Raw genomic sequence first — 16,183 nt, 5'->3', positions numbered from 1 at the left:
AGCTTTGTGTATTCCTTCTAGACAGCCACACACAATAGGGAGCTTAGGTGTGCCTGGATGGGCCATCACTTGCCCACTTACACCTGAACAGGCTCCATCCTGCCGCCACACAAAGGGCTACATATCCCTTGTAGTTAGTCTGGAGCCAGGTAAGGGAAGGCAAGGTGCCTGGGGACTTAAAAAGGAAATCTGCAGAAGCTTCTTTCTTACTTCAAAGGCACAACTGGATATAAATACTGGACCCCAGACACCAACTCCAGTACACTTCAGGACCTCTGGGTACTTTGCCAGGAAGAAGGACTGCTGTGCTGCTGAAGGACTGCCACTCTGCTGGACTGCATTCTGCTTGACTCCTGCTTTGATGTGCTGACATGCTGCCCTCTTGCCTGGGTGAGAAGGACTGTATCTGCAGCTTTTGTACCCAGAGCCCAGAGTGACTCCAAAGGCTAGACGGTTGGCCTCCTGATCTGCAGCCTTAGGGACATAAGACTTTTCACAACCTTGCATCTGCACCTGGACTATGCCATCTTTGAGTCTGATTTGCCAGTGGTGCCATTTCAGTTCTGGACCATTGGAAGTGGGCTTAAGCTGCTTTGCCAGCTTCTGTGGATCCAGCGGAACCAACGCCTCTCCTCTGCTGCGTGGCACAACCCTGAGCAGAATCAACATATCTCCGCTGCTGCGTGAATTGGACCCGTCACAAGGCCTCCCATTGCCGTTGCAACATGCACCGCCTTTGGTACCACTGCTGCCTGGCACATCCTTGGTGCAGGCCCTCGTATCTCTCCTTTACAGCAGCCTCAGTGGTGAAGAGGAACTCCGAATCGCAGCCACGCAGTTCCTCAGGACCGGCGCATTGCACCAACTGTGTAACGCATCCCCGACTCTAGACTTCTCATCCCAAGCCTTCATCAATGGGGTCCATAATCTCAATGCAACAGGACATCACAATGCAACTTCGTCGCATTCTGAAAATGACACATCGCTTAGGCTGAACAGCGCATCTCTGACGCAAATCCACACAACCCGGATTTAAGGTACTCTGTTCAGGAGGCTTAACTGGGTCCCTGTAGCTGGTCTATGCTCCATTGTGGTCAGCCTGAATTGTGACTTTGTCCAGGTCCGGCACAACCCGATATCCACAGTTGGCGCATTATGCCTTTTGGAGCTACTTTCTCTTAAAAATTCAATATGTTCATTTCTATTAACTGAATTTTGGTCGTTTTAATCTTGATTTATTTATTAAATAAAGATCCATGTTTCTAACTGGTGTGGGAGCTTTTGTGGTATGTTTTCACTGTGCTACTGTTTGAAGTGTTGAACAAATACTTCACACATTGACTCTAAGTTAAGCCTGACTGCTCTATGCCAATCGACCAGGGGTTGAGCACAAGTTATTTCAGGGTTTGCTTGTGCCTTACCCAGACAAGGATTGTGGTTGCTGCTTGACAAGAGCACACACCCTAGGCAACCAACAACCCGATTTCTTATAGTGGTGTGCAACGGTGAGGATTGGACTTGTGTTTGTGCAGTGCCATACAGTAATTTTGTGTTACACTATCACTCCACATAAATCATTTAAGACCAATTCGGATAAAATTCTCCCAAACTGTCCCTTTTGATTTTTCAAAATGTCCTCACTTCCTGCTGTGTCTGAATCCGCCTCTTCCAACATGGAGTTTGAGCTGGCAAACATGGAGTCCTACACTGTGAACCAGCACAATAATTTCTGTAAAAAGAGGCAACTTCCTACCAAAAGCACCATTAGGATGGTGGATTTGCGAAACGAGCTGAGGGCCTGAGCAGAAATCCACCAGTCACTTGCTACAACAACTGAAGGAGATAAGGAGATGGAAAGGCAAGGAGAGGCTTTGGATCTCAGTCCTGAGTGCCAACAGTCTGCTGAAGGGAGGCTGTGGACTAGAAACTCAGAAATCAGCAAATGCAAAATCAGTAAATGCAATAAGGTACATTTAATACATCACTGTGCAGTCAGTGTTTTATTTTTGAGGAAAAGTACTTCATTACACACAAAACAAAATGTTACACTCAAATTAACAAATATCTACAAAATGGCAGGCAGAAATATCTATTGTGATACCGTTTACAGTCTCTTGCAGCTCACACGGGATGTACAACAATGAAAGATCACATAGATCATGTACACCCCTACATGTCCTATGGACCACCTATGGTGGAGGTACCTCTAATGCTCTGTGCATCCGCAAATCATAGCCCTAAACAAAATACAGACTAACAAAATATAAGAGGTAAAGTTACTAACAGTCAAATGCAAAACACGCCCATCAACCATAATGCAATTTAACAATGAAAACATTTCAAGATGGTAACTTCTTTCTATGATTTTGGCAATGTACAGTGATCTTATGTTTCAAAATGCCCATGTCAATATAGCATTCAAATACTAAATATTTCAGTGTGAGAGTCTTACTTCTACATTTAACAAAATCTGCCAAGCATCCCAGGGACCTAGCAACAAGGGTCAAAGCACTCCATCACTTCTTGACGAAAATAGCAACTTCAGATGTTTTTAAAAGCTGAACAATTTCTTCCCAGGTTCACTATTATTGTGACCTAGGAGATTTAGAGCGACATTTAGAAAATTGCAAGATGGGCTCCGGGGGGCTCTGCTACTCTCCTGACAACACCAAAGAGCCAACAATGGTGGTGCCTTCTAAGCAATTCTTTTGCTCCCAGTAAGAGTTTATGGGGAATCCTTTCTATCCCAGCCTATGCTTTGGAAGCAAGTACAGCCCAAAATGATTTTTCTTTAAAAGGCAACTGCTCACTGATTCACATAATGTCTTTTAGCCCACTTGGGGCATCCATACTCTAATTACCAAGACCACACACGAGCCCAAACCTGCACAGACAGGCCAGCTTTCTGCCCAGCCAATGCACTCCTCTCACTGCTGAAGGGGGGGCCGGATGTAACTGCTCTCCTCTGCAGCTTTGTCCTTCTCCTTCTCCTCCACAGAACCTCTCAACTGTTTACTGGGAGAGAGACATGTAACCTTGCTTTATCTCCTGGACTCTTTAGAAAGAATGGTTTTGCCCATCTGGCGCCCTCCCAGTTGTCAGTCTGCATTGCCTTTGAGAATGGTTGGTTTTCAAGAGCACTAGTCCTCACCAGAAATTAAAGAAGTCTTGCTGGGGACCTGAGGACTCCACAAAGAGCACCAGGGTACTTTTGTTGATCTGGTCCCCCAGGGCAATGTCTCTCCTGTTATATTCCACATAGGTACCCTAATATAGGCCCAGGTAACATTGTAACCCTTTGCCTATATTCTTCCTTGCATCACACTTATAACGGTTTACAGGGACTGATCTTTTACCTAGATAAAACACTGCATTCAGAACGCGGGTTGTTCCCAGTTTGAATCTCATACATTATACATGAGGTTTCGTGGAAGCACAGAAGGACTACTATCTCCTGCATAATATCTATGTATAAAGTTCATGCCTGATGTCATCCTTAGGCCGACACAGTAACATAGCGAAGTAGGACCCCTGGGGAGACCGATGGGTATATATACATCACATCTTGCTAAGATAGAAAGAGGAGACCGAGACTTCCCGGCAGACACACTGACCCGAGATGCTGAGGTTCCTGCATGCAGACACTCCAGCTCGCAGTGGTCTAACATCCCTCGCGGGGTGACCATACCCAAACCAGGATAGGGTCCCACAGTCTCTCACTTCAGGTAATGAGGTTGACTAAATCCTAGAGGGATTCTTGGCTTAATACCTACACACATGCAAGGTACACTTAGGTACATCTAATTAGGGAGGCATTGTAGGAGTACGTACTATTAATATCATGTTCTATGTACTTGTCTGTATTCATGATTACTGCAATATCGTAGAGCTTTACCATCTCTATACCTTTATAGTACTGCTAATCATCTATATCTCTTACTATCCAATGGTTGTTGCAGCTCATCTAATTTACACCAGAATAACAACTGTTCAATAAATTCTTATTGAAAATGCCCAGCATGTTTATTCTGTGTATCTCTCTGAGACAGACTAAGTAAATACGAGTGACTGGGCGAAAGGTAGTGTATTGTTTCCACAATCCTGAGGGATCAGGGTTGTCATGTTCGATGGTTGCCAAGAACTATTCTCTCCCCGGTAAGAGGAGATTCTAGTGGCACTGTGAGCTAGCTGATACAGAAGGCCAACATACCCGGTGGGGGGTGTACGGAGTCAGTCTGACACCAATCCTACAGTGTATGCTGTCCAAACGTGCAGATCCTGTATAGTTTTTATAGGAACTACACAACACTCCCAGGCGGATATTTCATAAACCGCCTGATGTGGTAGTGATTTTCTCTGCCCATCGGACTGGGGGGCCTACCAGGCACATTTCTCTAGGGCATGGGAAACAGACATGCATCTTAGGCTTCACTTGGCTGATCGGAATGTGCTTTTCACATTTTTCTCCTGGAAGTGCCCTCTTACCACAAGACATACTATTTTCAGGAGTCCTGGCATCTAAATTTGTATATTTTATTTGGAACTTATATTTTAGCTTGCTCTTCCAGTAATGTGAGAGAACCTCAGGCATCTGCCCTTCCATTCCTTCTCTTCATAGTAGTGTCCTAGCCTGAGGTTTCCAGTCCTGAGGTCCTCCAGCATCAGCTGGTCTCATGGCAGACTACACCACCCACCTAAACTCTCCAGGTCCAACAGCCTCTAGGTAACTTGCAGGGCCACACTTTACCAGGGCACCTCCAGCTAGACAGGTCCACCAAAGTCCAAGAGAATCCTCGCTTTCAATGCCTCCACCAAGTCTACTGTTCAGAAATGGGACTGGGAAGATCAGTGCCACTAGCAATGGAGATATGGTTTAACAGAGCCCCAGAAACTGCGAGACTTGAGCATTCACCAGGCAGTGGGTTATCTATATGGTGTCTATCCTCTCTCCTCCGCAGTTCCATTGTCTCTCCCTTGTGCCAGGGATCTAGAAGGTGGGTGTCTCTGCCCAATCCAGCGAATCCATACCACCCTTGTCAGCAATATGGTTATTAATTTTGAAAAGGGGACACCACTTCCAACTCAATAAACCCATTCTGTTTAGATCCTAACTGTGAGAAATTTAGTTGCTGGTTGAGGGGAGGCAAGTCCTTCTCAATCAACAGCAACAATCCTGGTCAGGGTGAACCACAAAAGTCACTAAATTAACCTACATTTAACGCTCTGGTAGCTTGCACAAAAGGCAGTCAGGCTCACCTTATAGGCAAAGCACACCTTATTTATGCAGCACTTGAATAGTAATAACATAAAAAAAACACAAGTAAACACCCACACCAATTTAGAAAACGAAATAAAATTTTAAGAAACAATTTGACACCAAAAAAACAAAAATCCAATCAATAGACCAGTGATATGCAATTTCCAAGATTTAAGGTAAGCATAGTGCCTAAAAGCACTTAGCGCCACTTGCGGGTATCTCGTCTTGCGAGACAAGGTGAAATTCACAAGTTCAGGTTGAATGACATGGAGCACGGGCTGGATAAAGGGACTAGGTTAGCCTCACTGAAAAGGTTACCTCCATAAGTCCAAAGCAAAGAGTTCCATTTGCAGTGGAGGAGGCCGAGAGTGGCAGGAGAGTGTCGCGGATGATCATCGCTGTAGCATGAAGGGTAGGCCAGATTGTTGCACTCACTGGAGTCAGAATAGTTAATTTTACCTCTCTGCTATGCAACACTTTCCCTACTTTTGCACTCACTGGAGTTGGATTAGTAATTTTTATCCCTCCCCTATCCAACACTTCCCTACTGTTGCACTCATTGGAGTGAGAATAGTAATTTTAACCCCTTTGCTATCCAACACTTTCCCTAGTGTTGCACTCACAGGAGTGGGAATACATTTTTTACCCCTCTGCTATCCAACACTTATCCTACTGTTGCATTCAGTGGAGTGGGAATAGTAATGTTTACCCCTTCGCTATCCAACTCTTTCTCTACTGTTTCACTCTTTGGAGTGGGATCAGTAGTTTTTGCCCCTCCGCTATCCAACACTTTCCCTACTATTGGTCTCACTGGAGTGGGAAAAGTACATTTTACCACTCTGCTATCCAACACTTTCCTTACTGTCGCACTCAGTGGAGTGGGAATAGTAATTTTTACCCCTCCGCTATCCAACACTTATCCTACTGATGCACTCAGTGGAGTAGGAATAGTAGTTTTTACCCCTCCGCTATCCAACACTTTCCTTGCTGTTGCACAAGTGGGAATAGTAATTTTTACCCCTACGCTGTCCAACACTTACTCTACTGTTGCTGTCACTGGAGTGGGACTAGTTATTTTTACCTCTTTGCTATCCAACAGTTTTCCTACTGTTGCGCTAAATGAATTGTGAAATTCAAGTTTAAATATTTTTTAATAGTTTAATGTTTTCATTTATTAAAGAATTTAGTTTTTTCATATTTTAAATCATTAATCTTTATTTTATATGTGTTATAATATTTTACACTTTTAACATAAATTAGAAATAATAGATTATTAATTGTTTTAAAGTAAATATATATGTATACAATATTATGTTTCTGTGTTTATTTTTCTATTAAGTTTATTTGTTATATTTTATTAAAATGTATATTACATTTCTTTTATTTTGTTAAAATTATATTTAATATCTATTATTTGAATTTATATTTATATAAAAGTCGATATTTTATAGATCTATATTTTTTACACCAATATTTTTTAGTTGAATTGTGTACAAACCTGTTTAAGTATAGGAGTCAATATTATTGTTGTCTATATTTTTTACTCGATATTTTTAACATCAATATTTTTTACATCGATGTTGTGTCAGTGATCCAGCTAGAGGTGTTTACTCTCCCTGCCAAGGATGTGTAGTCCATTTCTTGAAGTAAGTTAAAAAGGCAGAACTGGTTCCCCCGTTCTTCTCTGCCCTCCCCACCCCCCCCCCCTGCACTGTGAGGCTGTATGGCCTGCCTAGAAGGGTCCTGGAAATGAGCAGAATAAGCCCACTCTGGCACCTTCAAATCAAAGCACTTAGTGCTAAAGCTGCCCTTTGCTCTGCCAACTGTTCCTGTCCACTTCTAGTTAGTTAACCCCGACTATGTGGTCAGCAATTAACACCCATTGATTGGGCAGTGGTACCTAACCTGGAGCGGGCCAGGGGAGGGACATCCACATGGATTTCAGACAGTGCGTACTGGGTCTGGTCTGGATACGTAAAAAGAAAAATATTAGTCTGAGTTTCCTCCTTCTGCGACTGGCGCTTGCCATGCACAGGATTGCCATTAGGTGGGTCTCGCTGGGCCTACTGGGCCTGGAAAACTGGCAGAGGGACTTAGCAGAGTAAGCTGTGGCAGAAGAACGACATGTGGAAGACAGGCAGGGACAATACACTGGTGAATGATTTTCAGCTTAAGTTATCAAGAATCTAACTTCACTGTTAACCCCTTCCCTGCTCGGCACATTCCCCTGCTGTGCTGGGGGGAGGGGGGCGCGCACAGCGCTCCCATGCTCATGATGAGCTCAGCTCATCATGAGCTACAGTGCTCCTGTGCTCATGACGAGCTGAACTCGTCACGGCCGCACCCGTTTCTTTAGAACTCTCAGCACAGCAGGGGAATTAGCCCAGCGTGCAAGCGTTCTAAAGGCCATGACGAGCTCAGCTCGTCATGAGCACCGGAGCACTGTAGCTCATGACGAGCTGAGCTCGTCATGAGCATGCAAGGGGTTAAGTCAGATTCAGCAAAACTAAGCATGAGATAACCTTGAAGGATTTTTTCTAGACTTTTCCTCAGGTGAGGTGGAAAAAACAATTGTAATTCTACCTAGGCCTAAAAAGTTTAGCACAGTCTACATAGTGAAATAGCTTTTGGGTTTAATTTCACTGTGTAAGCAGTGTGTCCCATTTTTATATATTAGAACCAGGCCTGTGGGCCTACAAGGTATACTTTAGAGGTGACTTAGGAATATATAAAAATAGGCTTTTCCTACAAGGCAAAGTGATTTTTCCCTGCCACTAAAGTAAAGTAAAAATTAAACTGAAACCTAGCCAGAGTACAGTGGTGCTCTTGACAGAAACATATTTTTGGCACACATGAGTAGTGTAAATACACACTGTATCTCATGTATGCCATTTAACCTCCCATGGCAAAGGTGCACTTGAAGCACCATTTACTAGGGGCTGATAAGGAAGTTAAATAGGGAGGTCCAATGTACAGCACATATTTTAGATTGGGGAGCACTTTTTAGCGTGGTAAAGTTCACAGAGCTCCAAAGCCAGTATGCAAAACCAGGGGGGCCCCGAAAAGAAAGGGGTCATTTCTAACAACCCTGCACTTCTGACAAACCTCTTCTTTGAGCAGCCTAAAGGCTGGTCCTCCTCGGAACAACATCCTGGGATTTTCCCAAAATAAAAAATCAAGCTGTGGTCTATAAAAGCCAGGTATTTATTGCACCCCTGACACTGAAAACTATTTCCTTTCTGCCAAGTCTTCAAAGGGAACCTCTGGAACCAGAGATCTGTCTGTTTCACATTTGTCCCCTTGGGAAGGCCATGTCCAGGCTTGTCAATGGAATGTCAGCTAATTTCCCTAAGCAGATTTCTCCCCCAATGTCTTCCTCTAGTAAGGGAAGTTTAGTCTCAATGGGCCTGTTGTCTAGCAAGGACTGCAAAATGCCCAGTTGGCCACCAGAGTAATTAACCTGGCCCAGCAGTATAGGTGAAATCCACAATGTAAATAAGGGAAAGCGTAACTGCTAAATGACATATTTTACAAAGGAAATTTGGCCAAAGTTATATTTTTTTGCCATGGGGATATTTAAAATTATTGGGAAAGTGATGTTAATCATTTCCCCATTTTGAGCCAATGCAAATGTAATGTTTAGTGCAATGTTACAGAGTACTTACATAAAAGCACCACAGATGTACAGTAAAGTACTTCAAGCTTACACTGTAGTCAAAAGAAAGGGCACCTTTCTTTTTGGATTTTCAATTAAATTAAAAGGCCTACACTGGCTCTAATCAATTTAGTCAGAGTCCCATCTATGATAGGCTGCATGTGCCCAGAAACTAGGCAGTGGCAGACAACAGTCCTCCCTGCTCAGCCTGCTCATGTATACACACATATATTAACACTTGCATTGTCTTTGTTCAGGATAATAAACGTATTTAAAAAGAGACATTTTGGCTTAAGCATAAGGACTTTCACAATTTATTGCTTCAGCTGTGTGAGAGGGGTATTTATTTTGATCAGCAAACGAGAAGCCATTTCCCAAGTGGGAGAAAACAGAGCTGCTTCCTGCAGATATATTATAGACAAAGTAAATGTGCAAGACAAAAGAAAAACAGTCACTAATGTGTAGCTCCTTATTCAGACTACAGTTAAACTCGCAGTGTAACATGAAGAATGCTACTATTTGAAACACTCTCAAGACAACCATTAAGGTGTATTGCCAGTGCAGTCTATAGTATGTGGGACTATAAGCTGGTGGAAGAATTGTTACAGCTGAAAGCACAAAATAACCTACATTGTTCTGTAGGCTTGCTGGGGAAAATATACAGGATTATAAGCTAGGGACCAGAGGTATGTAGCCATATTGCAGTAACAAACCCTACAATTTGCAAAATCACAGAGTTTGCAACCATAAAAGTTATGTTATGCAGATCTGTAGAGCACACTGTGACCCAGGAGTGTATGTTGGCACTGAGCAGGTGTGAGTTAAGCCAAATCTAGGGTATAGTGGAACTACTCGTAAAGCTGGTTCTTCAGCTTCTTGTGGAGAAAAATGGCTTTTTGTAGTGAACTAAACCAATTTTTGTGATTCAGTAAAGGATTAAAGATTCACAAATTGAATTTAGAGGACACTTTGAATCGCAATTTATAAGGGCGGGTTTTGGGTCTTTGAATTTGCAAGGTGGAATGGTAAGAATCATTGTTTGCGACAAAGTTCCGGTTGTAAACGACTGATCAGTTATCAACTCCTAGTAGAGGCGGTAAGTGATTTGCTTTGGGTATCAGGGTTTAGACTTCGGAGGGAGTATTAACTGCCAGCTCTCACTAAAGTTTTACAAAATGGAAAACTTTTAATGAGTAGCTCGATTTCCTTGAAGTAAATAAGGCTGGAATACAATCACAGAAATGGTAGTTTGCTGTCTCCTGCAGGCCAACCTCCCTGTTATTGTAGCCAATTGCAGGGTACGTTGCAAATTGCGATCTGCCTAATGATTAATAATAGGAGAAGTCATACTGTGCCCTCCTGCGATTTCCTGTTTTTTGAACCGACCTATTTAGAACAGAGGTTGGTTTACAAAATCATGTTAAACAATTCTACAGATCGATAGGAGGAGCAACACAGTAAGAAGGGTGTGAACTACACATATGCTTTTTTTTTCTGCCCAGGTGCCACCTTGCGATGCTCACCGTTCGTATAAAGTACTTTTGCCAAGGGTTGCAGTGCTTCTGATTCGGTCTTTGATCATCTTCCGGTCCTGCACTATAGTGTGATGCAGCATCAGCTCGCCTTCATCTTCAATGTGCTCCCTGACCTTCTCCCAGATTCGGTCCTCAGCGCTCGGCGTGACAAGACTGTCCCTGATGAATTCTCTGCAGCTCTGAGCAAGCTGATTCGATACCTGCAGAGAACACAAATATTTTGTCACAACTAGTGCTGGTGGGAGTAATCTGCTATTACCATCTCTTGTCTGCATCCATCGCCTTCACCCTTGTCTTTAAGTTCCACAGTCCCACACATACACAAACATTATGTATATTAATATATATATATATATATTACCTACTGGCGGTCACCAGTAGGTAGTTATAATTAGGATCTACTTTCCATAGGAAATCCACAACATTCTATTTGGAATAACTTTGGGGCCGGTGGACGAATGTTCACAAATTTCTCCAAGAAAATGGCCTGTTCCGCTCCGCTCCTTCCCTGAAAGTTTGGGGGTGATTCGTCAAGTGGGGGCAGAGAAAAAAAGGGGTTCCAAAACGTGTTTTCCCCATGTAATTTCCCATAGAGACCTTTAGCCAGGGCTACAGCCTGAACGCCTGAATGGAATTACACCAAATTTGGCAGAGAGGTAGAGTTTGGTTCGCAGACTGTGCTTTTTGTTAAATGGTGTAAATCCGTTCAGTAGTTCCTGAGAAAATCAAAAGTAAAATCATAGCGATATCTAGACACGAAGTAGGGCAGGCGTACTGAAATCCGTACAATTACGAGCACGAGCTGCATGCTGATTGGATGTCAACTGTCTGTCAACACTCCAAACCAGGAAGTGTTGGCAGCCATCTTGTGCCTCGGTAGAACCGAGTCACTAGAAAACAGTAAAACAAAGTTGAAAAATAAGGAAAGGGGTCAGGGTAGAAACATGTTGACCCTCTAGGCCTGCTCAGGGGGTCCCACATGGATCTTTAGGCGCAAAAATTTACTTTTTTTTTTTAAATAAAAAAAACGCGGGTACCTGTATGGTACTGGTACGCGGTGGAAAAGGAAAAAAAAAATGAGAAGTCCGTTTTATTCTTAATTAGCTCCCAGGGGGCCAAATCCCGGGGGCAATTTTTTTCTATAATGGGGGCTTGGAAGTGTCCAACAGGAACAAAAGAATGAAAAAAAACTAATTTGGAGGAAAGCAATGCTCCTGCTTCCTGCGTTTTATCAGGTCAATAGACTGTTCCCCATAACACAAAAGTTTATTGCAATAAATGCATAGAATTTAAACTTTAGCCATATCAGGATCAATTTGTGGGTGTGTACTGCTTGCTGAAAATGCTGGTGCAGCAGTTGATGTGTTTGGTGCAGTAGCAGGTGGGCTGTCCTGCAACCTCCGTCTTGCGGCTCGAGCAAAGTGGTTGGGGTTTAAGTTCTTCACGTGTCGCTCCATATTTGCTGTGCCAAAGGAGTATTTTTTGGATGGATCACCCCTTGAAAGAGTTGTTTGGCAAATTTTACAGGTTACTTTTGGAGCATTAACCTTTTTTTGCCCTTCAGGAAAAGTAAAAAACTTCCAAATTAGAGCTTCTTTCCTCTTCTTTGGAGGTTCTTCAGGAATGAAATCACCGTCTGAAGAATGGCTGGAAGATGAGTCCATTGCTGTCATTATGGTAAACTTCGATCTATTTGACAAGATTCTCAGAAGAGATGTTTCTTCTTAGAAAGTGAAAGTGGAATTATTAAAATGGGACGGAAGTTTCAACAGTTGTAATAGGAAGTGTTATGAACCAATCAAATCTCTTCTTTTAAAGTCACTTGGCTTTGCGTACGCTTACGCTGTACTTACGGTACTGTTACGATGCGCGTACGCATGACGTTTCACCGCGATTTGTGTAATTGCTTTTAAAAGTAATATAGGATTATTGGAACTTAAAAAAAAATGTTTTGATAATTATCCTGGACAATGTCTTCTGTTAGTATGTTCATTAAATACATAAATATATGTTTTTAAACAATTAAGAACATATCCGTCTTTGCGTACGGGGTGCCGTACATGATGTCACACGGAAGCTTTGATACGACGCGTAACGTGAAAGCGTATTCGTAGCGCATGCTGAAAATGATTAGCAGTACAAACTATGGTGCGATCACTCTCTCACTGTCAAATCAGAGCACAGAGCACGCTATGAGAATGGTTAGAAGTGGTCACTCATTGGAGATCCGATTCAGCTGTGTGGGTTATCCACGGTATCATTACGTTAATTTTTTTGGGGGGGGGGGCGTGGCTAAGGCGCCGATGCAGGTGGAAGCGGGACTCCGGAGCTCCTCCGTGCCCGCCTCGCACCACCACATATCCTGCGCCCCGACTCACTCTCCGACCCCACAAAAGTGCCCAGGAGGGCATCGGAGACACGCAGGGAGACTTTGGAGGACTGGGGGCCCCTGTAACTGCCCCCGCTGCACTTTGAGCGGCGAGCGCGGCACCCGGGGCAGAGAGCACCCAAAATGGCGGCCGCCGTCCTGCTTTGACGCGCCTGGCGACGGAGCTCGGGAGGTGCAGAAGAGCCCCCTGACGCTGTGGTGCCTGACCGCTTGCCGGCGAAGACCCCCGGAGAGCAGGCAAAGGTGAGGGGCACTGGCTGGCGTCCTCGCAAGCGGACCCGGAGGACAGGGGACGACCGGCCTGCCTGACCCTAAAATGGCGCCGTCCGAGACCCGGTGACCACCTTGGCGGCCGTTTGCGGAGCCGTTGGGACTGCGGGGAGCACTGGGGCTGCGTGAGGCACCCGACCCGCCCCCCTGGTGGTGGAATTGCCAGGGAGCCTGCGCCACAGGTGGGTTGGTGGCGCACGAGCGACGTCCACGAGGAAAGCAGGGGATGAGGTGCTGGCTACCCACCCCCACGAGGCACTGAATCTGCAGGCGGGAAGAGGCGCCTACCTGGCCGGGGACGCCCGAGAACAGCGTGCCACGTTGGGACTGGTGCTCATAGGCGCGCACCCTGCCTGAGCCTTCTAGACGCGGGAGCCTCGCTAGGTGCCCAGACCCGGGGCACTAGTGCCCCACGACCCTGGTGGAGCGAGCCCAGGCCCTTGGACAGCTTCGTGAACTGGACCCCACGAGGCGCGGGCCCAGAGGCAAGAGTGGACGACGAGCCTGAGGCGGACCAGAGGCAGAGAGCGGGAACATCGGCGACCGCCGCAGGGGCACGCGACGCTAGCTGCCCGCCAGAATGGTACGTGGCAGCAGGAAGAAGGGCTTCGAGGCCCTGAGGCTGGACGACCCGGGGCACCTTGTCGACGACGTCCCGCCGGGGGCGGGGGCCGGGAGCTCGACCCACCCGCGGGACCCCTCCCTGGGGGACATAATGCAGGCGATTGTAGCGTCGCGGGAGGCTCTTGAGAAGCGCATAGACACCATTGGGACGGACCTGACCCTGCTGAAGGATGACCACAGGAAGCTGAAGGAGCGGGTGGCGACCTCTGAGGTTACCCTGAAAAGTCTGCCAGGAGACGTGGCGGAGCTAAAGACGACACTGGCGGAAATGGCGCAGAAGGTACGGGTGCTAGAGCTCCGAGCTGAGGACAGTGAAGGGCGCTCTTGGCGCAATAACCTCCGCCTCGTGGGGGTCCCCGAAAACACGGGGGGCGGGACGCGGTCACCTACCTGGAGGGCTGGCTACGATCTGAGGTGGCCCCGGAAGGACTTTCGGCGTTCTTTGCCATTGAACGTGCACACAGGGTCCCTGCGCGTCCCCCCAAGCCGGGGGCGCCTCCGCGCCCGATTGTACTGCGTCTCCTGCACTTCAGAGACAGAGACCATATACTGCGGAGGGTGAGAGACATCCCGGACCTGAGAATCGACAACAGCAGGGTCATGGTCTTTCCGGACTTCACCAGGGATGTGCAGAAGCAACGGGCCTCCTTCCTGGCGGTCAAGCGGAAACTGAGATCCCTGCAACTGCCCTACGCTATGCTGTTCCCGGCGCGGCTCCGGGTGGTCGCTGGGGAGCGCACCCACTTTTTCCTAACACCACAAGAGGCTTGGAGCTGGTTGGACGCAAGGGGGGAGCCGGGCACGGACCACACGCCACAGACCCCTCCCAGGAGACACTCCACGGAAACGACGCCGACACGACGATCTGGCTCCCCATCGGGCTGGCAGCAGGAACGAGCCAAGGCGGTGCAGGCAGTGGCGGCCATCAGCCAGGGAGACGCCAGCCCCTCCAGTAGCGCGTCGGAGCAGTCGAAGGCCAGTGCTCCCAGCCCTAGCTCCAGCAGTGGGCACGAGCTATCAGAGACAGACCTGCCGGTGGTGACTCCCCAGACAGCGGATGGTATCCTTGGCTGAGATGGTTCGCAGGACACTGGCCACATAAGTAAGGTACTGGGGTACGCGGGCGGAGGGGGGCCGCTTCCGGACGCTATGCAGTGAGGTGCGGATGCCCCCCGGGACTTATTACTGAGATCTTGGGGATGGGGAGAGTCGGGGGACCTCTCCTGTTTGTTGCTGGGGGAGGTGGGGCGGGGGCGGAGGGCTTCGGGCCTGTCTGGGGCCGGCATCGCTGCCACTCCAGCCCTATTTTGTAGTGATACGCTTTTTGATACTTGAGTTTGGATGGGGTTTCCACGTTGGTTGTCTGTCCGGGGGTGTGGGAGGTGGGGTAGTTTGATTATGCAAGTTGGGGGGGGGACGAGGGTGGGGCCTGGGCGTGCTGGGGGGGTTGCTGGGAGGGTGGATAGGACATGGTGGACTCTACCATGGGATCCGACTTAGGCTACAAATGTCTCACATGGAACATAAGGGGGATGCACTCGATGCATAGGCGTCATAAGATCCACTCCTATCTGGTCAGGCGGGGCATACACATCGCCTTCCTACAGGAAACACATCTGTTGGATAAGGAAGGGAAGGCACTGCAGCGGCGCTGGAGGGGGCAGGTCTTTCACACTGGCTACTCTGCTTATGCTAGGGGGGTGGCCATCAGGATACGGGCGGGGGTACCCTTCCAGTGTACACAACAGATAATTGACCCAGAGGGGAGATACATAATGGTGCGAGGCAAGCTGGATGGGAGGGACCTTAACCTGGGTTGCTTGTACGCCCCGAATGTGGACCAACCTGCATTCCTCTCACTACTGTCCAATAAACGGGCCCAGTTCTTAGTGGAGCCCTTGCTCCTGGGCGGCGACTTTAACAGTGTGGCCGACGTTGCCCTGGACAGATCCCACCCCCCCCTACCGAATGCACCAGCTGGTAGACTTGCACTCGCGCGCTCCGCCTGGCAACGCCAGTGGGGGCTGGTCGACTCCTGGAGGGCTAACCACCCATCGGACAGGGACTACTCATTCTTCTCCGCTCTCCACGAACTACACGTCCGCATTGATGCCTTCCTGTGCTCCCAGGACGTGCACGCGGAAGTGTGCCACAGTGAATATCTCACGCGCTCGATCTCTGACCACAACCCGCTTCTCGTGCGGCTGCGCTGGTCGCAAATCCGCCCAAGGATTCCGGCTTGGAAACTCCGCCCTGAGACGCTAGACGATCAGCTCTTCCGTACCACAATTGCCTCGGGCATCGAAGCGTATTTCCAGGTGAACGCGGGCACGGCGGGCTCGGCCGCGACGGAATGGGCACCTTCAAATCTGTGCTACGGGGCCAGTGCATTGCGACGTCATCGGGGGTGCGGAGAACGTTACTGGAGGAAATAGAGAAAGAGGACAAGACCC

General features: G+C 47.3%; 1 protein-coding gene across 1 annotated transcript in view; it reads right to left on the bottom strand.

Annotated features, from left to right (window-relative positions):
* LOC147707531 (dynein axonemal heavy chain 5-like) overlaps positions 1 to 16,183 on the bottom strand; it is a 1,425,553-nt gene that overhangs the window by 1,337,777 nt on the left and 71,593 nt on the right. The window contains exon 4 of the mRNA XM_086925656.1: positions 10,436 to 10,647. Within this exon, the coding sequence (XP_086781782.1) occupies positions 10,436 to 10,647 (212 nt within the window). The remainder of the gene's footprint in view (positions 1 to 10,435; positions 10,648 to 16,183) is intronic.

The sequence above is a fragment of the Lissotriton vulgaris genome, chromosome 6 (assembly GCF_964263255.1).
Source record: "Lissotriton vulgaris chromosome 6, aLisVul1.2, whole genome shotgun sequence".
NCBI lineage: Eukaryota > Metazoa > Chordata > Amphibia > Caudata > Salamandridae > Lissotriton > Lissotriton vulgaris.
Note: the sequence above shows the minus strand (reverse complement) of the source record. Positions and strands in the feature narration are given on the sequence as shown.